Source organism: Urocitellus parryii, chromosome 5 (genome assembly GCF_045843805.1).
Source record: "Urocitellus parryii isolate mUroPar1 chromosome 5, mUroPar1.hap1, whole genome shotgun sequence".
Taxonomy (NCBI): domain Eukaryota; kingdom Metazoa; phylum Chordata; class Mammalia; order Rodentia; family Sciuridae; genus Urocitellus; species Urocitellus parryii.
This window is the reverse complement of record NC_135535.1, coordinates 37,760,620-37,784,790: the sequence shown is the minus strand read 5'-3', so window position 1 is coordinate 37,784,790 and position 24,171 is coordinate 37,760,620. Positions and strand designations below refer to the sequence as shown.

The window sequence follows — 24,171 nt, the reverse complement described above, 5'->3', positions numbered from 1 at the left end:
GATAGGAAAGCTATTGATTAATGAGTTTTAATCTTGTGTCCTGCTACTTTGCTAAATTTATTTATAAGCTCCAGAAGTATTCTGGTGAAGTTTTATGGGTCTTTAGGATCATATTGTTGGCAAGCAGAGATTGTTTGACATATTTTCTTATTTGTATCTCTTTGATTTCCTTTTCTTGACTTATTGCTTTGATTAATGTTTCAAAAACTATATTGAATAAGAGTAGTGAGAGTGGAAAGCTTTGTCTGTTCCTGATTTTTAGAGGAAATGCTTTTAGTTTTTCTCTATTCAGTACGATATTGGCTTTGGCTTGTCATAAATGGCCTTTGTGATATTGAGGGGAGTTCATTTGATTCCTAGCTTCTTGAATATTTTTAAGATGAATGGATGTCAGCTTTTACCAAGGCCTTTTTCTACATCTACTGAGATGATCATCAGATTTTTGCCCTTAATTCTACTTAGGGGTTGAACTACATTTATTGATTTGGATATTTTGAAACAACCTTGCATCCATGGAATAAAACCCATTTGATCATGGTGTATTATCTTTTTGATGTATTTTTGAATGCAGTTTGCTAATATTTTATTAAGGATCTATGTTCATCTATGTGCATTAGAGATATTGGTCTGTAGTTTTCTTTCCTTAATATATCTTTTTCTGGTTTGGTATTATGGTTATAATAGCTTCATAAAATGTATTTGTAGGTGTTCCCTCTCTTTCAATTTCATGGAACAGTTTGAGGAAGATTGGTATTAGTTCCTTCTGTAAATGACTGGTAGAATGTAGCTGAGAATCCATCAGGACCTGGGCCTTTGTTTTTTGGAAGACTTTTAATTACTGTTTCATTTTCATTAGTTAATATTGGTCTGTTTGGGTTTTCAGTATTTTCCTGATTCAATTTGGGCAGGTCATGTGTGTCTAGAAATTTATCAGTGTCTTCCATATTTTCCAATTTATTGGAGTAAATATTTTCAAAATTGGTTCTGATAATCCCCTGGATTTCAGAAGGGCCTATTGTGATATGTCCTTTTTTATCTCTGATCTTGTTGATTTGCTTCTTCTCACTTTTTTTTGGTTAGTTGGGCTAAGGGTTTGTCAGTCTTATTTATCTTTTCAAAGAATAACTCTTTGTTGTATTGATTTATTGTTTTCTTATTCTCAATTTCATTGATTTTTTTATCTTATTCTCAATTTTATTAAGTTTTTACTCTGATACTAATTATTTCCTTTCTTCTACTGGTTTTGGTGTTAGTTTGTTCTTCTTTTTCTAAAGCCTTGCAGTGGGAACATATTTATTTGAGATCTATTTTTTTTTAAAATATAGGCACTCAGTGCTATAAGTTTTCCTGTTAGAACTGCTTTCATACTGTCCCAGAAATTTTGGTATATTGTATCTCCCTGTTCTCATTAATTTTTAAGAATTTTTAAAATTTTCTATTCTCATTTCTTCTTTGACCCATTCTTTATTTTAGAGAGTATTGTTCAATCTCCATGTGTCTATATAGTTTCTATAATTTTTCCTACTCTACATTTCTAGCTTCATTCTAATAATATCTGATAGGATACATAGGATTATACTGATTTTTTATATTTGCTAAGTTTTGCTTTGAGGCCTAGAATATAATTTGTTTTGGGAAAATTTGAATGCATAGCCAAAAAGAAGGTAAATTCAGATATTTCAGGGTAAAATGTTCTGTAGATTATGGCGAAAAAGCCAGTGCCTCATTAGGTGGCTCAAGTGAATATAAGCCACCTAAGAAATTAAAGTCTAGAATAATTAATGAGAACCAAAGACAAAGTCAGAAAAATAGTTTCAAAGGATGGAGCCCCTGATAGGTTAGGTTCAGTCCACACAGGAGCTGGAGCTAGACAATTAGAAAATGGCTCCTATGGTTATTAAAGGGGGTACATCAAAGGCAGGGATAAGGTTTCAGCGGTGGAGTCTTGCCTCATGGTGTCTTGCAGTCAGCAGGTTGATTGGCATCTTGGCAGGTCATACCCATCTCAGAGAGGTTGTGTGGCTAGGTGGCTGAAGCAGGTCACCCCATCTCTGGTACTGTGTGGGACCAGACAGAGCTTGAATAGGACTCACAATGTGTCTAGGCTGTCTTAGCCAGAGGAAATTTCCACTGAAAGTTCCCAGACACCAGATCTTCTTGTTCACTAGGTTGCAATATTGATATAATCCACACAAAGCCCACGGATGGCTCTTAACTGTAGATGTCCATTAGGTCCATTTGATTCATAAGTATTGTTGTGTTTAGAGATACCTTTATTGATTTTATGTTCTGATGACCTGGTGTTAAGAGTGCATTGAAATGACCCAGTATTGTGTTGAAGTCTATGTGGGATTTAATGTCATGGATTATTTTTTTCCATGTACTTGGATGCATTGACATTTAGGACATAAATGTTTACTATTGTTTATCGTGTTGGATTTTCCTCTTTAGTAGAATGTGGTGACCTTCTTTGTCTCCTCTGATTATTTTTTGCTTAGAAATCTGTTTTGCCAGTATAAGAATAGCTAGTCCTGCTTGTTTTCTTGGACCATATGCATGGAATATATATATATATATATATATTTTTTTTTTGCCATCCTTTTACCTTCAGCCTGTAGATGCTTATAAGATGATTCTCTTGTAAACAGCTCGTTGTTGGATCTTGTTCTTTGATCCATTCTGCTAATTTGTGTTTTTAATTGGGGAGTTGAGACTGTTAACATTCAACATTACAATGGATAAGTGTTTGTGGTTTCCAGCCATTTGGGGTTATTTTGCTATATTTTATCCTGTATTGATTCTCATTTACTGGATTATTCTTCTACTGAACTTCCTCTTTTTGGTAGCTTGGATTTTTTTTTTTAGTTCTTTTGTGTGCAGATTATTTTTGAATATCCTTTGTAGTGCTAGCTCACTGCTCACAAATTCTTTTAGCTTATTCTTGGCATGGAAAATATTTATTTTCCCCTCAAATTTGAAAGTGAGCTTTGCTAGATTTAGTAACCTTGGCTGGGAGTTGTCTTCTTTTAGGGCTTGGATTATCACATCGAACATGTTCTTAATGCCTTTAGTTTGTATCTCCATGTTTTCTTCCTTCCCAATGTCTTTCAGGTTTGGTCTTTTAAAGTTGTTCCAGAGTTCTTGTATATTCTGGTCATGTTCTATAGTTTTTTCCCTCTTTATTGCCTTCTGTGTACTCAAGATCATGTAATCTGTCTTCAAGTCCTCAAGTTCTGTCTTAAAAGGCTGAGGTTCTATTTTCTACACCATCTAATCTGTTACTAATACATTCAATTGAGCTTTTAATTTGATTGTGAGCTGTTGGAGGCCATGTATGGATTATGGGTTTGTTTGAGCCATCATAAGGCAGGTTGGTTGCTTTTCTTGGAACTCCTGGGTGAAATTCCCCAGTTCAAGAAAGCCCAAATCATGTTGGTGTCCTGCCTTAGTTCACAACCCTAGACTCAAATGCAGCCACCTAGAGATGGGTGTAACCTGTCAAGCTCTAAACAACTTGTTTTCTCCATTTTCATCCTGTTTTTCTGAAGAAGGTCCTCATTGAATCTTTTTGGTGTGCCTACCCATACATAATTTCTCAGGCTCCATTTTGTTGTCAGATCCAATTTGTACCAGGGCTGGTCACCCACCACTCCCTGCTTTAATTAATAAATTACTCTTTGCCTTATTTCTATAATTTATGTTTAATTTTCTCAATCCAGTTTACTGCCTGCATCGGCTAGTCATTCCATCTGCTGGACATGTCAGGCAATAGTGACTTTCATTTCTAGAAGTTCTGTTTGGTTTATTATCACTATTTCTATTTCTACATAATGTGTCTTTTAACTCCTGTAATTTCACTCTTAATTCCTTCCTTAGATCTTCTTTTAGTTCATTGAACATTTTAATAATCAGTTTTTTATAATCTTTCTCTGAGTTTTCATCTACCTCATTATCAGTGGAATCTTTTGATGTGTGATTGTGGATTTTGGGGAGAGAATTGTTTGCCTGTTTTCTCATGTTTTCAGAGGTCTTGGACTTATGCATCAGTTGAGGTGGATTCCTCTACCTCTTTTTGTACATGTGCCCTTTTGTGTATAATTACCTTATTTGTTTTGAGACTTCTCTCTGTTGTTAATTATATACATAGATGCCAAACAGTAGAATCTGAGTTCCATCTCTAATTGTTTCTCCTTGAGTCTTTGTTGGTTACAGGCTTTTGTCTCCTCACTTCTTTGAGTTGGAGGAATCAAGGGATCTTCATTTAGTTGAGGAGCAGAATCTCTAACCTGTGAACTTTTAGTGTCCCCATAGGTTCTCAGTTCCTCACAGAATGGGGCAAAACTAACAATAGTAACAACCACTGCAAACAATAAACAGTGTGAAAATAAATACCCCATTCTTACTATGATGTCTTCAACATTAATTGCCTCCAATAAAAAGGAATTGTGGGTTCAGAAATTATCAACAGTAAAAAAAAAACCATGAACTAGATCTAAAGCAAATGGTGTATGTCAGCTTTATCATCCACAGCAGTAATTATTGTATTAGCATTATTGGTGATGGCAGGAGTTATATAAACCAATTAATTCTTAAAACTGGTAAAAATACAGTTAATTAGGGTGAAAGGAAATGTGATGGGAAGTTAAACTTTAAAATTTCAGAAAGTGAACAGAGAATATGCAGAAGAGACATAGCAGGTGATGTTTATATGGAAAGAGGGGGAAAACAGAAGAAGCAAGGTATTGGAAAAGAAGGAGAGGGAAAATAGAATTTGGCTATTAGGAGAAGAGAGAAAGAGAAATGAGATAAATAAACAAATGAAAATAATAAAAAGCCAACCAAAATACACAGTCCAAAAACCCAAACTCTCAAAAGACAATGCTAGGAAAAAATGAGTACATTACAAAAATGCTCAAAATGAGAGAAAAAGAAACAATTAAGTGTATGTATGTATGTCCCTGAACCAACCAGCACAGCCAGAATTCACATGTATGCATACACACTCCCCCAACACACATAAGGAAAAAATGAAAAATAAAAATATATCAAAATATCTTTTTTTTGAAGGAAATTTTGTTATTATATTTATAACTTATTTTTTCTAATGGACAGAAGTACTTTTTGATGCTGGGGTTAGCTACCATTTAATTAAAGAACACAGTCCTCTACTCTAATACACTGAAATAAATTTTAACAGAGTGAATATACATATCTCAAGAATGCATTCATCTATAAACGCACACATAGAACACACATTGTTTGCCTGTGGACAGGGTATTGGGAAAGGTACAAACCCCAGACACTCTTTCTTTTTCTATATGTACTCATGTGACCAAGATACCAACAAAGAAATAAGAGCAGAAATAAATTATGTACTCACTTTAGGTCTCCCTCTACTCACAGAAAAATATTTTTGGAGTGTGCCTTCTCCTTTCCTCTACCTCTTCCTCCTCCTTCTCTTTTTTCTTCCATCTACAGTCGCCCAATTCTGACCATGGTAAAGAACACAGCCATGCCATTCTGGGGAGAGTAGGGCAATAATTTGGAAAAAAAATATGCCCTGAATGACCTCATTAAACAGTGCTTCCTTTGTTAGACTAGATTTGTCAAACTGTTATAGAAGGGAAAGAAATAATAATAAATATTATTTAGGCCACTGTATTGTTAAAAAATAAAAAATCTTAGTGAAGGGTGAGGGAAGCTTCTCCTCTAAGGTGGTCAAAATAGTTGACCAGATTGAGTGGTCACTGTCTATGTCCAACAGTCCCCCATTCTTCTTGAGTTATGTACTGATAGAGCAAGGGGTGGGGGTTATTAACCCCTTTCTGCTTTTGTGTTGCTCTCTGAGCTGCCAGTTGGAACAACTTAAGATTGAAGCTGTTTGATAGAAGACTCACCTTCCCTTTTTGCCAGCAGGAGGTGGGATGGGTTAGGACATACTGTCAGTAGGATTTTTGTTCTTTTGGACTAGTTCAGTGCCTTTGCAGGGTAGAGCTTCTGCAGTTTTCTCTGAGGGGCGTTCCAGTAGATCTAATCAGGTCTCAGGGCTTTGATGAGTGAAGCCTTCTTTGGTGAGACTAGATTGACACTGACCTATCCCTAAGGCTAGGCAGTAGCTGATCTCTTCTGTGGTTTGATTCTCAGGAGACTCCCAAGAAATTCAATCATGGGGCAGAAAAACTGATGCTCCAATCACTACTGCCCAGGAGCCCAGCTTTCCTGGACTTAGTCCCTGAGTATATTAACCCTTCTCTGCTCAGAATCCCACTAGCTTTAGTTAGTTACTTGAGTTGCCAGAAATAATAGAGAAGTAAGTCAGTCTCCCTTTCACCCTTCCCAGTAATCCCCTAGGGAACCCTCTACTCCTTGAGTATTTCACTTACATTCTGTAAAGCCCGGCTTAAGTCATTTGATCAGGTACTGTGGCTGTGTTGTTTTCTTTTTTTTTTCTCCCAGTCCTACATTTGCCCTGGTGACATACATGCCCAAGGCGGCTTCTGCCTCAGTTATCCACAACCAGTTGAGATACAGAGCATACTTTTCAAGCAAAAGAGCACACTTTTCAAGCACCAACACATAGTGCAGCCTCTGGATGAGTTAAGATTAGGCAGCATTTTTTTATCTCAGGTTTCTTCATACCAAGAATATGTTCCCTATCCCTCCATGATGAATCCACACTGTCAGTGGGACCACTGGGTTGTCTCCAATGTATTGTTTATTCTTTGTTTATTATACCCAAATTTCTGGGTCTCTAAACTGCTTTGATTGTCCAGTATTAAAATTTAGTGAAATCTTTCTTTCACCTACCTTGCTAAGAAGCTGTACACCACTTTAGTCTCATGCCATGGAGCAGCTTGGGATATAGCTTTCCTCTACTCTGCCATCCATTTTCTTAATTCTGTTTTATTATTTTCATTTCTATGCTGAGATTCCCCATTTGTTCTCTAATTATGACCATACTTTCTGTTAAGTAAAAATGTTTTAATAGCTTCTTTCAAATCATTTTCTATGCCACACTCTTCCACCATGATGTTACGCCTCACCTTGAGCTCTGAGGAATGGGGCCAGCCTTCTATGGATTAAGACCTCTGAAACCATGAGCCCTCTAATAAACTTTTACTCCCCTACAGTTTTTCTGGTTAGGTCCTTTTAGTCACAGCAGCAAAAAAAGCTGACCAAAACAAGTTTACCTTAGGATAGGGGACCAAATAAAAGCCATTTTTGGACATATCTCTATACATAAGCAATTGGAATCATATTGGTGATGAAGACTTTGGGGAGAAATTATAGCATCAGAACATCAGATGATGAAAAGTTAGCTATCTTGTCAAATCAGTAGTTAAAGGGAAGTGAGGGAGTATAGGAAAGAAAGTCAGAAGAAACTCAGATAAGCATATAAGTCTGGCACAGACTGATAATAAGTATTTCTTTAACAAGTGAATAAATGAATACATTAATGTATGTATGAATGAATGAATGGATAGACTTCAGGAAAACTAGTGCCATCTATACAGATTGATTATGAAAAGATTTTTATGTACCCATTACAAAATGTTCCTAAAAACTATTTATGTACAAAAGTGCTTTGTTTGACCATAATATTTGACAAGATCTTGATGGGAATTCAATTCATATTTTAGTTAAAGATTAATTTTACAAAAATTATTCTAGTCCCAAGCCATAATACATTCAAGGAAGTCTGATCAGGAGATAGCTTGTATCACACTTACTCTCCTGTATATCACTAGTATGAATTCAGCTACAAGGGAAACCTCTATCATCTTGAAGTATTTGTGAGTGGACTACAAAGCTGCCAGAGTAGTTGAAAAGAAGAAAGCCGTGGAGGAGTTAGACTCAACTCTTTGGTCTACACTCTCTTGAAATTCCTACCCAATGTCTTAATTACATGCATTAAGGGGAATCAAAGGAGCACAGTAGAAAGCAATAGCTGGAAATTCTGAGTAGAAGTTTTAGAAGCTGCTGACTACAGAAAATACAGGTAGAAGTTCAAATCCACCAAATTAAAGAACTGATTAAACAAAACAGTCCTCATGTCAAAATCCCAGAAGAGTCATATCTTTGCTTTAGTCTATGTTCCACTCATTTAATCCCTTTTAGGGAATTAATTCACTGATTGGGTTAAGACTCTCACAACCTAATCATTTCTCCTCCAAACCTTCTTGCATTGTCTCACACGTGTGGTTTTGGGAGACAACTTACATCCAAACGATAACAAAACTTTTCCTTCCAAGACAAGTCTGTTTGTCCCTGTTACTCATCCTCAAGTGAACCCCTCAAAATGAATATGTCTTTCTCACTTCTTCATTACCTTCTATGGCTCAATTTGAACTCCAGATGTTATAGGAGTTGCCTTAAGAGACAAGTCAATGAAGTGCTAGGGAGTGATATTGGCCAAAAAAATATTAATATTGTATGCATGTTAATATTGTATGCATGTACAAATATTAATAACAAATCCCATCATTACTTACAAGTAATGCACTGATAAAAATGTGGAGAAAACAAAAAGAGATAAGTCTGTTAACTAATTACTTCCCTAAGAACTGTTTTAGATAAGTTAACTAAATCAAAATTGTTATTTTGGGTAGATATTCTTATGTTCTGACTTGCTATATAGAACCATCAAAGCTAGTGACTATATGTCAACTCATTCCATCTCCAGAAATTACTTGTAAAACCAGTTTTCCTCATAGTTTTCTACAAAATAAAAGACATTCCCCCCCAAGAGATTTGACTAAAATATTTTAATAAGGTTATGTGTCCAATAATATTGGGTTTATAGGCTAAAATTATTAGAGCTAAATTCTATGGAATTTGGGGTGCCTAGTTATTCATCTGTACATGAATTGAAACATTTTTAGTAAATCTTAGTCCTATTTATGGATATTTTCTTTGTGTTCTTTCATACAAGTAGAGTAAACTTCTATTATAAGATAATTTAATTTGGCACACTAATATGAATGTGAAAATCCATATTTTCTCCGTAGTGCTACCCAAAATCATGTTTGTGTAGCTAATTTTGGTTAATGATATTCTGGCTACTCCATTTCTGATTTAAGCAGACTTCCAAAAAGAAGTATTTTTGAATTATATAATTACAACCTCTGAAGAAAATAGCTTTACTAAAAGTATTTGAAAAATTATTCCATCCACCTTCATTGAGAGACATTATGAAAAAGAGGCAAGTTAGACATATTTAGTATTTACTAGAAAAAGATCTTGTTGAGGATCTTTTTCATTAAATTACATGCTACACGTTTTATGTTATTTTTTAGAAGAAGTATATCTTTGATTGCAGCACCAGGGATTATTGTGTTCTTGTTCATTTAGTTTGTCTTTATCATTACGGAAGTTTAAAATGTAGATTTTTCTCTTTGTATTGTTTAACTAACACTCAGATCAAATTCAAAACCTACTTCTGCAACATACATTTTGTCTATTAACCTAATACCTGGGTTCATTCAATTTCTTTTATTTCTGTTTACTCCTACTCAGGAGATCATCACATTCTGTCAATATTCCTCTGTGTTTTCTTTTAGCTCCCTTCCTGGTTATTCTTTATCATTATATTCAGCATTATATTATGTATATATAACATCTAACCAGTTTCCATAAAATTTGCCTTAATAATAAGCTATATGAAATTTCAGATTTTCTTTGAATTTATACTCTACCAATTAATTTGTCAGTTGTTCTCATTGCCTACAGCAGTCATATAAACTTCTCTCTCAAACTTTCTCTCTTTCAATAGCACCCCACCTCATTGCCTTCGTATTTTTCTTATTACTTTCATTACTTTCATAGACTATTTTTCTCCAATCAGGATACTTCCCAGCCCTTGACAAACATTTTGTTTTCTCATACTCAACCTACTTGAACATCCTTTCTTCCCCATCTCCATCAATCCTCACTTGCCTTCAAATTATAGCTCCCAAGCCAAGCATGGTGTCACATGCCTGTAATCCCAGCAACTCAGGAGGCTGAGGCAGGAGGATTACGAATAAAAAGCCAGCCTTGGCAAAAGCTAGGTGCTAAGCAACTCAGCGAGACCCTGTCTCTAAATAAAATATAAAATAAGGCTGGGGGATGTGGCTCAATTGTCAAGTGCCTCTCAGTTCAATCCTTGGTGCAAAAAAAAAAAAAAAAGTATATATGTATCTCCCAGATCATCTTCCACTGAGCTTGTCCTATTGTCATAAGCTCATAGTAGTTGCTTCTATTAACTAAATTATTTTTCATATGTGTATGAAAAGGACTTTATACCTTAAGACTTGTAACCTACCCATACAACTCAAGGTGAATGTCTACTTAAAGTGTTATAGATTAAATACAAGTCAGTGTAAAATTCAAATATGGTATGCTTAAATTTGCTTTGTAATGAACTTTTCAGGAATGTCTATTTCTGTATTGAATGATACTATGTTGGGGTCAGCAAACTATAATTTGTGTATGCTTAGATTATACATCTGCACCTTGTGTTTTAAAGGTTATAAATTATTTAAAATTTCTAAAGACTAAAATATTCTTAGAAAACTGGGAAACATTGTGTTGGTACTTTTATATGTTTTATAGGTATATTTCATAAATATAAATTTTCAGGCATCTGTCTTGCTTAAGAAAGAGTACATCTGTGCTTAAAGATCAAAATACATAGTTATAAATAAAGAACTGATAAAACTTGGTCCTCCATGTTAATGTACTTAACCAGGTCAGGGAGAAGTCAGCATAAGCTATTATCAAAGTCCTGTCATGAGAGGTTGGGAAACTATAGTAATTGACATTCAGAAATTAACAGAATAATTTACACATACATACATCTTCTAAGTAGTATCTGCTAACTAGTCACTAAAATGGGCATACATTTAATTCTCTAACAAGTCTTACTTATATAATTCTACAGACCATCATTTCAACTGTGATGAAATTATTTTGCTAGTAAGAATTATTTATGAATAAAAATGTAATTTACTGAATACCTTGGCAGTTAACGTTGATCGCTTCATCACAGTTCAGTCATGTTTAGAAAATTTAAGCAAGCTGTGTGATTACTCCAGGAAGCATGGAATGATGTGTTCAAATTAGTACCATCTGTGGGTAGAAAAGTTTGAGGTTTTTAGTCATTCTTAAGGAATGGAAATCTGATTCTCCATGCTAAAATGAGTGTAATCCTTTTTGTATCTGTAATTCAATAGGGCAGTTGCCTTGAAATAGTCCAGTTCAACACACAGTTTATCAAAAGAGAAGATACTAGATATAAATGAGGGCTATTCCTGGTCACTTGTGAGTATTTGTGAAATTGACTTGTTGGGAAAAATTATCTTTGGGTTTTAATATATCTTTGGCCTCATATTACATTTAATTCTGGCCCATATTTTTAAATACACTTGATAGAAAAAATATGGACTTGGGTTTTATGCCACATTGTGTTAGCTTTTTGTAGCTGTGATCAAAATACCTGACAAGAGCAACTTAGAGGAGGAATTTTTGTTTTGGCTCACAGTTCCAGAGGTTCCATTCATGGCTGGCCTCCTCATCATGGCTGAATGGCCAATGGAGGAAAGCTACTCAGCTCAGAACAGCAGGGAGGCAGAGAGAGGAAAGAAGGAACCAAGAGAATAAGATGCAGCACAATCCCTCATTGATCCACCTCCTCCATTCATATTCATTTGTCTACAGTTATACCCAGTTAGTCCATTTAAATTATTAATCCAGCAAATGAATTAATCCATTGATTAGGTTACAGCTCTCATCGTGTAACCATTTCACTTCTGAACATCCCTGCATTAACACTGGAGCTTTTGAGGGACACCTTATATCCAAACCACAACATACATGAAAATCAAAGCATTGCTTTAGTGAACCATAATTAATTCATGCAGTCAATAAACACATACTGAGTGCCTGTAAATTCCAATGTCCCATCACTGTGCCTGTGACATAGTAGGCAACTGAAATGCTGTTATGCTTCCCACAGCCAGGTTAAAAATAACACTTGGCTGAACCTTGTTTATTTGCCAAGTTAAAGTACTCTTGTATTTAGACCTTTTCTTCTCTGAAACACTTTTTTTGGAGACTGCTAGAGTCTGAACCACTAGTCATTTGCCAACAATTTTATTTTGCATCAAAATTTGTCATTAATGTCTTCTTTTCTCATAATTGAAGGGAAAAAAGTTGGTCAGAGAGCTATGGACATGTAGTGATCCCTCTTGAATAGATGAGACTGCTTCCCTCCCACTTCAGTGGCTTAGCAAACTCTAGGAAAGGGAAGTGGAAACATGAAAGGGTCATCAGTAGTAGATCCCCAAAGAAAGGGAAGTGTCCAGACCATATTCCCTGGTCCCCATGGGGAAAATTTTAATGAAAACAAAAAGTCAGTATAAAACTTTCCAAGTATTTTTGCAGCATTTAGGATAGATCCAAAACTTTTAAATTCAGTAGGCTTAACATGATGTTGATTCCTATCTATATGTCCCATGTCCCATTTTCTGTCTTTCCATTTATCTCCTTATGGATGGATCCAGGAGCTTTCTTTAAATGCTTTCAACTTGTCATGTCTTCCTCTGGGTGGCCCTCTGCTCAGTGTTGGTGATGGAACCCAAGAGTGCTTTACATCCCCTACATCCTGGGACCTTTTTATTTTTTATTTTGAGACATGTCTCTCTAAGTTGCCCAAACTTATGATTCTTCTTTCTCAGCCTCCTGCATACATGCCTTTAATCCCAGCTGTACCTCAGTCTCCTGTGTAGCTGTGATAACAGGCATGTGCCACTGCATCTGGCTTACTCTGGGTCTTAACACATCTTATGCTTTTCATTTGAGAAGCTACTTTGTATTTTTTAGGTGTCCTATTAAATTTCTCCTCATCAGTCAAGCTTTACTGGCCATCAATCCAAATTCAATCCCATTATACCCTCTATTCACTTGCTCATATTAAAAAAAATTATTAAATGACTAGTTTGTTCCAAGCATTAGCCTAGATTCTGGGAGATACAATCCAATTTGTAAATTGACATTTTATGTGCATGTAACTTATGAGAAATATACATATTTCAGTTATTGTTCAATATTTTTATTGATATGGATTCAGAAGCAAAATGTTTCTGGATCTTGTATACAGAATGTTCAAGTGGAGAGATAAATATAGATGAGACCTCTTTAGGTTGGATTTTCAGTGCAGCATGAAGATTTATAGGTAAGTAGGTATCAGTTCAAAATAATGTAGGCTAAACAAACTAATAGAGTTATTTAAAAATAAATTTTAAAATAAAAGCCCCTTGAGATTTTGAATTTGACTTTGTTCTATATACTTACGTAGAAGCTACATAAGTAGTAAGGGGTCAGTTTGTATTGAGTTTGTGTTGCTGTGTAATAAATTATGACAAATTTGATGGTTTAAAATAGCACCCTTTAGCTCATAATGCTATGGATCAGAAGCACACACATGCTGTGCCTGGGTTCTTTGTCTCACAAACTGAAATGAAGTTGTAAGTCAACAACATTTTTATGTGGAATTCAGAATCTTCTTCCAAGATCATAGGGTTATGATAGAATTTAGTTCCTTGTTACTCTAGGACTGAGATACCTATTTCTTGACAGGCTCTTGGCCAAGGGTTGCTATCAACTCTTTGACATGCATTATTTAGTATGAGCTTCCTCCTTCTACAAAGATAGCAATGGAGAAGTTTTCAAACATTGAATTCATCTCTTGCTTTAAATCTGTCCCTTTTCTGTAATCAGCCAAAGAAAACGCTCTGATTTAAAGGAGTCATGTTATAAGGTCAGATCCACTGGATATATTTTATTTTAATAAAGAATTTAGATTTTTAATTCCAACAGAAAAATTCCTTCATATCTGTACCTGTACCAGTGTTTGGTTGAAGAACTAACTAGAAAAACTTTTTGTTCAGTGGCTGGGCATCTGAAGATTTCCCCAAAATAGTTTGACCTAGATGGTCTTTATGCTTCCTTCAAATACTGAGAGTCTGTGATTTGCTCATTTGCCTGTCCTTATAGAGTTAACCACCAATATAGATGTGAATTTTTCACTTTCCTATTGTACAATTCTTGATAAGATATATTTCTGAACATTTCGTTCTGACACCTTTGATTACTTTCCATTGCCTCATAAGCTCTGTATAAGCCCCTCTGACACAGTGAGTCCCCAAACTGTTGTGTAGCTTTTTAGTTTGTTATTGTCAAGAAGAAGTCACATACCCAGCCCTATTTTGTATTTTATTTAGAGACAGGGTCTCACTGAGTTGTTTAGGACCTTGCTAAATTGCTGAGGCTGGCTTTAAACTCCCGATCCTCCTGCCTCAGCCTCCTGAGCCACTGGGACCCGCTGAAAGTTCAAACTTTTAAATGACATCTAGACTTCTCTCTATGGAACTCCAGACTCAGTATCCATGTTCTGTTCAACAGCTCCTTTTGGCTATCTGAGAGGCATTTCGAAGATACTATACTCAAATGCTTAATCTATTTCTCCCAGGGCTTAGCCCTTCCACAGTCATCCCCCTGTTGGTTATTAGTGACTTCATCTTTCTATTTGCTCAATGCAAAGTCTATAAATCTTTCTTTTGTTCCTCTCATTGTCTTATACCTCATGTCACATGTCAGTAAATCCTGTCAGCTCTCCTTCTAGATACATTCAGGAACTGCATTTTTTACTTTTGCTGCCACCATCTTAGTCCTGGCCACCATGATCTCTTGCATTCATGTTTCAATACCAACTAACTAGTCTCCTTGTTCCACCTTGTCTCCTTTCAGTCTATTCCCAATTCTGTAGGTAGAGTAATTCCGTGAAACATGGTGGAGCCTATCATTCTTATGCTTAAATGAAAGTCATAATAATGTCCTCTCATAATGTACATGGTGCGCCTTCAGTATCTCTTCTCAGATGTCAGCTCCTGCTAGTCATTCGGGACTCCTTGTTATTCTTCAAATACACCAGCCACACTTCCACTTTACAGCCTTTTGTCATAGTTTCCCCTGCTGTGAATTTTCTTCCCTGACATTTCCACATAGCTGCACCCCTCACTTTCATTAGGAACCTAATGTCTTGTAATTAATGAGGCCCTTTCTGACCACTATTAAAATGTCATTAACCCTGAAACTTTCTACCCTTCTTCCCTTATTTTTTTCCACATCAATGATCATCTTTCTAATGTACTATATATAATACCAAATTATAGGTTTTTATCACATTTAGCCTCCCCAATGTAAATTTCACAAGAGTAGGGATTTTTGTCTATTTTATTCATTGTATTTTTTATACCTACAGCAGTGCTTGCACTATTTAGATGCTCTTTAGACATTTATTGTATTTTGAACTACTATGATATATTTAGGAATTAATGAGTTTCTAAATTTTTATTTTCTTTTTAAAGTGTGAATGTTAACATAGTTCTCATGAATTATGTAATAGTCATGCAAGCCATTATTATGTTTCTTCATCTCAGCGATTTTGGCAAAGACAAGCATGTGTAAGAGCAACATGGCTGAGAAAAGTTTTATTATCTCTTAGTTCATTCATTCTTCATATTTTTAACCATAACATGCTTATATTACTATTCCAATAAAACATCTCTTACAAACAGGACATGAGCTTTTTTTTTTTTTTTTTTTTTTTTGTATCTTGAATCCCTAACACAATTCTCAGAACCTGACATGGTTTGACTTTAGAAAACCAAGGATGGTATGACTCTTAAGTAGGACCATGTGATTATAGATTATATACTGATACTTTAATCTGTCTATTAATATCAATGTGTCACACAATGTTCTAGAAAAAGTTTTGTCAATCCTGAGTAAACATGGGATAAAATAAAATTAAACTAATTATATAAGTTAACTCATTCAGTAATCCTATTTACTTAAAATAATTTTATAATCCACATTATCAGTAAAATGTGCTTATGTATATTTATACATTTAAATATAAAAATACCTTTCTTGGGAAAAAAATACAAAAATAAAATTCAGACCATACCAAGGAAATTCTTCAGAGGGTTTAAGCATGCAATTTTCTTTTGTAGCAGTAAAATTTTTTTCTTATATCTGAAACCAAAGTATGTTTACATAGGCCACATGTGAGTGTATTTGGGAGCAAAATTAGGAATTTTTCAAAAATCACAGTTTTGTCCTCTGTAGGGGTCTGCTCATTAAGTATGTGGATGTTAATCTAAGTGTGGTAATAATCTAATAGATCTCTGCTAGGTGCATCATAATAGAAAAAATTCAAATTTTATTCCTTCCTTCTGATTATAAGATATTTTATAATCCAAATTGTTTTTATTTTTTCCCTTTAATTTTTAGTTCCCAGTGCTCCCACAAACATTGCTTTTTCTGATGTTCAGTCAACTACTGCAACACTGACATGGATAAGACCTGATTCTATCCTTGGTTATTTCCAAAATTACAAGATAACCACTCAACTCCGTGCTCAAGAATGCAAAGAATGGCAATCTGAAGAATGTGTTGAGTATCAAAAAGTTCAGTACCTTTATGAAGCTGACTTAACTGAAGAGACAGTGTATGGATTAAAGAAATTTAGATGGTATAGATTCCAAGTGTCTGCCAGCACCAATGCTGGCTATGGCAATGCTTCCAACTGGATTTCCACACAAACCTTGCCTGGCCGTAAGTATTGTCTTAATATATATATATATATATATATATATATATATATATATATATATATATTAATATATATATATATATATCAACATATGTATATGTTGGTTTCTGTTATATTTTATATCTACATATTAATACTTTCTACTAAATAAATTGTGCATAAAATTGCTAAACAAAAAAAATAACATTTAATTTAAACTTAATTGAAATCTAATGGATAATTCAATTTCAATGACTTTTAGGGCTTTTTAAAAAAACTTCTGAGGTTTGTTAAGGTCCCAAATTCTGGTATTTCAGCCAAGCACTGTGGGAAGACCCTTGGGGTATACCATTAGGCTACACTGCTACATTGATGCCAGGTAGTACCCTTTATTAGTGCCTATATTTTCTCCTGATATCTGGAGGCTCTGCTGCTTTTATGCTGACTTTTAAAATCCTTTAGTGATTTCAGGCTTACACACACACACACACACACACACACACACACACACACGAGTGTAGTAATCCTAATGGATCTGTAAGCACTTTTTTCAGTTTGTGTTTTTTTCTAAACAGAATTCTAAGGCAAAGAAATGCCAAGCATCTGGCTCCCAGCTTGAAACAGGGAGAAGAAAAAAAAGAAATACAAAGAAATGTAAATTATCTCTCAAAACTATTATGTTATCTACACATCTTTCAGGACTTTGCCATTCAGAAAAAAAAAAAAATCTGTTTAAATGTTTTTTCCATGATAAACACTCTAGGTATACATAAGAATTGCTCTTGCAACTTAAGTTTTATATTTTAAAAATCAACTGGTCACCCAATTTGCTTAGACATTATTGACCATAATTAAGTAAATAAATGTCTATTACTTATCCTGAACCCTGTCTGCATAGAACATAGATTTTCATGCAGTACAAAGCAATTGCCTGTCAAGTCCCAGAAACCAGAGTTCTGTGTCATGTTCTCTGTGTTCTCTGAAAAGTCATTTCTATCCCAGTTCCAGCTCCCAGAGCAAATTTCAGGTGGGTCAGGACACCCATCCCAATACCACCTCATGTAAATTCTCTAAATACAGAGTTTATGCTACCATCCTCCTTTCTTGACTAAGGCTCTTACTCAGTGATTCCTTGAAAATCCAAATCACATTTTCTTAAGATTTTTGGTACCTATTAGTAGAGTTTATAAACACATACACACACACACACACACACACACACACACACACACACATACACACACAGAAACACATTGGATTTTCTGTGGCAAATGGGTACTGTGTTAGGCTCTTACAGATATTGAAATAAGCTTTCGTCTTGAGGCTTTACCTAGACCCCTAATTGTGTCTCTTGTTACAGTTCCCCAGATTGCGTAGCATCATTTTTGTGATAACATCTAATAAATGTTTGCTAATATAATCTAACATTTGGGGTAGTAGCCTTCAACACATTGTTCAAACAACTTTTTTTAGCACTTAAAAAGTTTTGGTTTCTGTAAGATTTGCTCTTCTGGATTTTCTCCTGCTTCCTGAAGCCTTTTCCCAGGCTCTTTTGCTGACCTCTCCTCATAGCCTTTTTTTTTTTTTAAATCTCTAAGTATGTCTTTTCTCTTCTTTACCAGCACACAATCCCTAGGAGATTTTACCCCAAGTGTCCTTTGTCTTATGACTTTCAATTCTACTTATATACTGATTATTCTCAAATCTCTATTTCTAGTCCTGAATGTTCTCCCTGAACTCCACATTAGGATCTTTATCTCATCAACTGATATCATTGGATGTGTGTCTCAGATAAATCTCTCAAAATTAATATGGTCTAAACAACAAAGCTTCTCATCTCCAGTTATTTTTTTTATCTTAGTAAAGTATACTGTTATTCAACCATTGGCAGAAAATGAAAATCCAAGCACTGCACCTTTCCTCCTCAGTTCTACCAGTGGCTCGCTTCAACCACACCCTTGAAGCCCTTCCCTGAATTTGCATTAGTCTAGCCCTTAATCACTATTTCTATAATTTGCACTAACCTGACTGGCCTCCTGGGTTGTCAGGCTGATCCTACAAAACCTAAAAAAGATGATGCTACTTTCATGCTTAAGACTACCCAATGAATTCCCACGGCTCTGGGAATAAAGTTCAAATTTCTGAACATGATTAACAAAGCCTTATGTGACCTGGCTCTTCCCTAACACAATCAACCTTGTTTGTGACCATTTCCTTCTTTACCATTGCATTCCACTCATGTTGGACTTTTTTTTTAGCTGCTTAAACACACTCAACTTCTAGAACTTGGGACTTTGCATTCCCTGTTTCTTTTGATGAAATGTTCTTCCACTTCTTACTTTATATGAGCAGGAGATCTCTGTATAGATTTCTACTTAAATGATCCCTGCTCACAATAAATTTCTCTGACCACTCCATCTAAAATTGCCACATAATAATTGTCTATTACAATATCTATTATGATAAACACTTAGAAATACCTGTTATTTTTAAATTTTAATTAATTTGTTTGTTTTTAGAGACTGCTTAATCTTTGCTATTTTCTTATTGCCTAGAATCATCCCTAGAGATACTCTGTAGATAATTCCTGAGTGAGTTAAACTTGATTGAATAAGCTGTAGTGGAGAAAGGAGAAGGAATTGTTTTGTAGTGGTGATGGTGAAAATGGCAGTACCATAACAGAAAGAAATAATTTTAAAAAATCAAATTCAAGTTGGAGACTAGTGAATAAGAATAGTTATTTTGAACCTCCTAACTTGGTAAGAAATAACTACTTTAATCTAATGGAAAACAAAGAAATAAGTGCTTAAAAATTTAAAGATGGTTAAAGTTAGAGGTGTTAGTTGCTTCAATTGACAGACGTAGTTAGAAATCACAAGATCTGATAGAAAAGTGGGACATTTGACTGAATAAACTTTTAAGCCCCAGGAACTGTAAGTTCCTTCAAAGAGTCTGACAGGAACCAAAATGAATGAAATTGACTCACATGTGCTAATTCGAAGTGATGGAAACCATGGCAGATTAACAGATAATGTACTCTCTGAAGTGGCAACCACCATGTACCTCTGGCTGATGTTGTCTTATAGACAGCCCATGCTACTAGGTCTTCTGATGTTTGCAGGGAAACAAGAAAATACTCAATTTCTTGCTTGCAACTAATTTTTAAAAATTCAAAAAAAATTAGTTGTTCAACCCGAATATAGCAGATCTAGTTTGTGAATAGCTCATCTGTAACTTTTGGTTAAAATATACCTGTACCTTATGTGTCTTCTGTCATGAAGGGTTTTTCATTTTAGTCTTGATGAGCACTCACATGGAGATGACCTGCTTCTACCTACTGCATGGTGCCAAGAAATATATTTTGTAAATGTACCATCTCTTATAAGCATAGTTACTTGATGCTATTATGGAAGACATTTAATTGGCATAAAACAAAATATAACATGATCAGTTCAGAAGCTGGAAAATAAAACTGGAAGTGGAATTATTAAATAATCCTGCATTCTCAAACCTTTCTACTTGAGTGTCATTCTTCCACCATTTTAATATTTATGATCATATTTTATTTCCCAGTGGGAAATAAAAGTCAGTTTGGGATTAATCAACAAGAATAGGTATTTTGAGCTTGTTGGTGTTGAAAAGGAATAAGTGTTCCAATATAAGTAAGTAGAAAACATAAATAAGTGCTTATAGATTAAAGCATTTCTAAAGCTAAGAGTTTTAGTTGCTCATAAATTTGACTTTCTACAACTATTATTAAGAAAGGTGAGCATATAATGATGTTCTTGGCAGTCTCAAAAATTTATAGCTTCTCAAATGATTGGTCATATGTGGGTGAGGATAATAAGTTACTTAATGTTTAAATTATGACAATGAGTTGGTTGTCTTTTAGTATGAGGAATGGAGGAATGTTTTGCTTTCAATTATAGAGGGGACATTTTTGTAATAATAAATATATTTGAATTCTGAATTTCATAATTGTATGGTAAAGGAAATTTTTATGATATGAAGACAAGGAGAGAGAATCTAAGATTGCATTTGACATGAAAGACAAAGAGACATCACATATATTATTGTAATATAATATGTATACTGAAATAACATATAGTATAATAAGAAAAGGAATGAGTTATTCAGTTATTCAGTCAATAAGAATCTTGAAGAGTAGTAATTTTTTTCTTCAGAGTCAAAGTAAGTAATGTTTATACATTGATTCTACATACCAAAGATTAAAATATGACATTGTCCAAACAAAAAGCAATCTGGATGAACAAAATCAATGTTTTGTATCGTCTGTCATTGATTCAAAAATGGTATGTAATTTCATGCTATGACTTAAGATGAAATAATAATAGCCATTTCTCTAGATTAGAAAAAAAATAACAGTTTAAAATCATTGTTTCCAATCAGTGTGCATTTTGTTCTAATGGTATCAAATTTTGCCCAAGCACTTATTAATACAACATCTTATCAAAACCTAGAGTTTCTTGATGAAGAGTTAGTGTTTGATAACTATTTGGAAATTAAATTGGTCAAAATTTAAAATTGTTCAAATAAAATACAGCCCATTATGAATTATAAATATTATAAAAGACTCTAAAATGGCTCATAGCATAAGAAAATTTGTTGTTATGAACTCTCTCTGAGATCATAAAGCAGTGCAACAGAATAGAAGATCCAGGAAGCAAAGTCAGAATGCAAGCTGAGAATTAAATTGGTTTACTCTGAATCCGAATCTACAACCGTAAAACAGAGTGAAGGAAGAAACAATATTTAATCAACTCAAGCTAACATTTCTCTCCCCTATATTCTCTGATCTAGATAATTAAAGTCTAATTGTTTTTTCTCCTTAAATCATCTGTGAATACCCATAACTCTACTTCATGCTGTGTTTATAGATAAAAAGCACAAAAATTATAAAAGGCAGAAATACTTGAAACAGTGAAGTCTTACAGACTTTTACTCATCTCTTATTTTTCTGATTATATACTCAAAAGCAATTTGAGATCTGTGTTTGGTGTGGAATGGAAAATGGAAAGCTGTTAAGTATCTGTGTGGTGCACAATAGATACATAACAATGCTGAGGAAATGTACAGCTTTAAAGGAGTGTGGGTGTGAAATTAGTATGGAATGAGATGGGTCTCTTTTGTAATGTGCATCTCCTATAGACCACCAGGACTGGAAGACAGCAAGAAAGGAAGATTCCTGGGGTAACACTTAGGTTGTGAAAACCGCAGGATACCATACTCATGAGGAATTTTAACTACCCAAACATCTGTTAGGTTAAAAAAAAAAAGAAATTCAACAAAACATGCCTCATCAAAGGAGTTTCTAAGTACTGTAACTTTATAATTTAAAAAGAAGAAAATAAACAAAGAGCAGAGTACATCTTAGCATTATTGAAATTAAAAAATTGTTAATGCATTAGTATACACTCAATTACTTTTCTTGGTTTATTCTAAACTGTATAATACACTTAAAATGTAATCAACACTCTGGTTACACAGAAATTATCTTTTCTATAAAGATGCAATTGCATATTAATGAGCAATGTTAACCATAAATAAATAAGAAAATATAACCAAAGACATATAGAAGCCTATTTGATGGCAATACATTTTTAGGGTGTGCTCTATCCTGCTGTCACTAGAGAAAATAAATATAATTTATCCTAGACATGATGATTATACTTCTGTGAAAGGAGATGCTGTTGAAATTCTTCTAAATTAGGTGCCTGAAATTCCCAAATGTAAAATTCAAAACAACATCTCTCTCCTCTAGACCTGTATATTGAAGTTATTGGTATGGTCATGAGAGTTTCCACAGACATCTCAGACTTCATATTATCACTGCCCCACCCCGTTGCCAGTGTGGTCTTCCTACTGATTTCCTGCCTTGATGTATTGCACCACTGTTCATCTAGTATTCAAGTTAGCAATCTAAGAATCATTATTAATTCTTTTTAGCTGCTTTTATCTCTCAAAAGTCAATAACTGAATTCTATTAAATTTCTGTTCTAAATATCTCTTATATTTATTTATTTATCTTTGCTAAGTGTCTCTAAAACCAGACTCTTAACATTCATGTCCTAGATTATTGCAAAGATATAAAAATGTTCTTTCTGTCTCTATTTTCTACCCTTCATCTGCACACACGTTTGAATGCTTACTTGACCATGTCATTCCTCTGTTGAAAAATCTCTGATGGGTTGCTATTTGCCTGCATGTAAAAATCAGTCTTTTAGTAAGTGATATGTGGTTACTTGTGTTTTGGTTTATATCCCCATACATGCACTGCTCCTCCTTTATGCTGCATAATCTCAGCAGTTCTTTCTTACCATCTTTCCCATCCTCCTCTTTTGAAGATCAACTACCTTTTCTTTCTATTTCATGTTAAGTATCTCCTTTGAAAAGCCTTCAAGAAATCCCTCTTTCCACTCCCACCTCCTATAGCTTGTTTCTAAAGCACTGAACATACTGCATCATAATTATTGATGTCTCTTTCTTTTGTGGGACTCTGAATTCCTTAAAAACAAGAGTGACCAGGTAGCCATATCTTATATGTTTCTACCTTTCATGTGTACTTGTTACCTAAATCATTATGGTATGGAAGGAAGGTGTTTGATGTCAATGCAAAAGCATTTGGCTGTCAAAATTCTCCATATTTCAAAGCAGTTTATACTAATTTTATTTTTGTCTAAATCTGTCTTTCAAATACTTGTGTGGTTAATGTCAAAATTAAAATTCTCCTGATCAGTTATTGTCTCTGTTGGATATATTTAGCTTATTTTATTTCAATAAAACAATACATTTTATATTGTTAATTATTTTATGAGTTTCTCTTTTATTAATTAACATAAGAAATTTCTTTTTTATTCATTTTTACTTATTCTTTTTACATATACATGACAGTAGAATGTATGCTGACATATTATATAAACATGGAGAAGAACTTCCTATTCTTGTGATTATATATGTGCTGTGGAGTTTCACTGATCATGTATTCATATAAAAACATAGGAAAGGTATGTCTGATTCATTCTACTGTCTTTCCTATTTCCATCCTGGAAGTTCTTTCACGTAGGAAAGAATTTTATATACAATTAATTTAAAAGGCTTTCAAACAATGAAGAAAATTAATGAATGTTTATCTCAGAATGTATTGCAGCATTCAAAATACCCAAGTCATTCTCAAAATAATGAACTGGTAATAAATTTGTGTAGTAAGCCAGGATCATACTAGGTTGTTGGCTCATAAAGAAAATGAGGAAGCATAATGTTAAAATTTGGGGTGCTAAATATGACTACAAAGTAAAGATAGTGGGTGAAATAGTAATTTAAAGAGGTAAATAGTAAGCATATAAAATCAAAGTATTTAATAGATTGCTCAACTTAATAGTGACAAAAGTGCTATTGTCAGATTACTAAACGATTTTTCTAGAATTTAAATAGTTAAAATTATTTATTGTTGAAATTGCACTTAACATAGCAAGTAAAATGTGTTTTCAGAAAAATCATTTTAAAAAAATCAAAGG

The 24,171-nt window shown here is 34.2% G+C and overlaps 1 protein-coding gene across 1 annotated transcript in view; it reads left to right on the top strand.

Annotated features, from left to right (window-relative positions):
• Positions 1–24,171, top strand: part of Ptprq (protein tyrosine phosphatase receptor type Q) — a 196,730-nt gene that overhangs the window by 99,214 nt on the left and 73,345 nt on the right. The window contains exon 26 of the mRNA XM_026391416.2: positions 16,336–16,659. Coding sequence (XP_026247201.2) covers positions 16,336–16,659 — 324 coding nt within the window. The remainder of the gene's footprint in view (positions 1–16,335; positions 16,660–24,171) is intronic.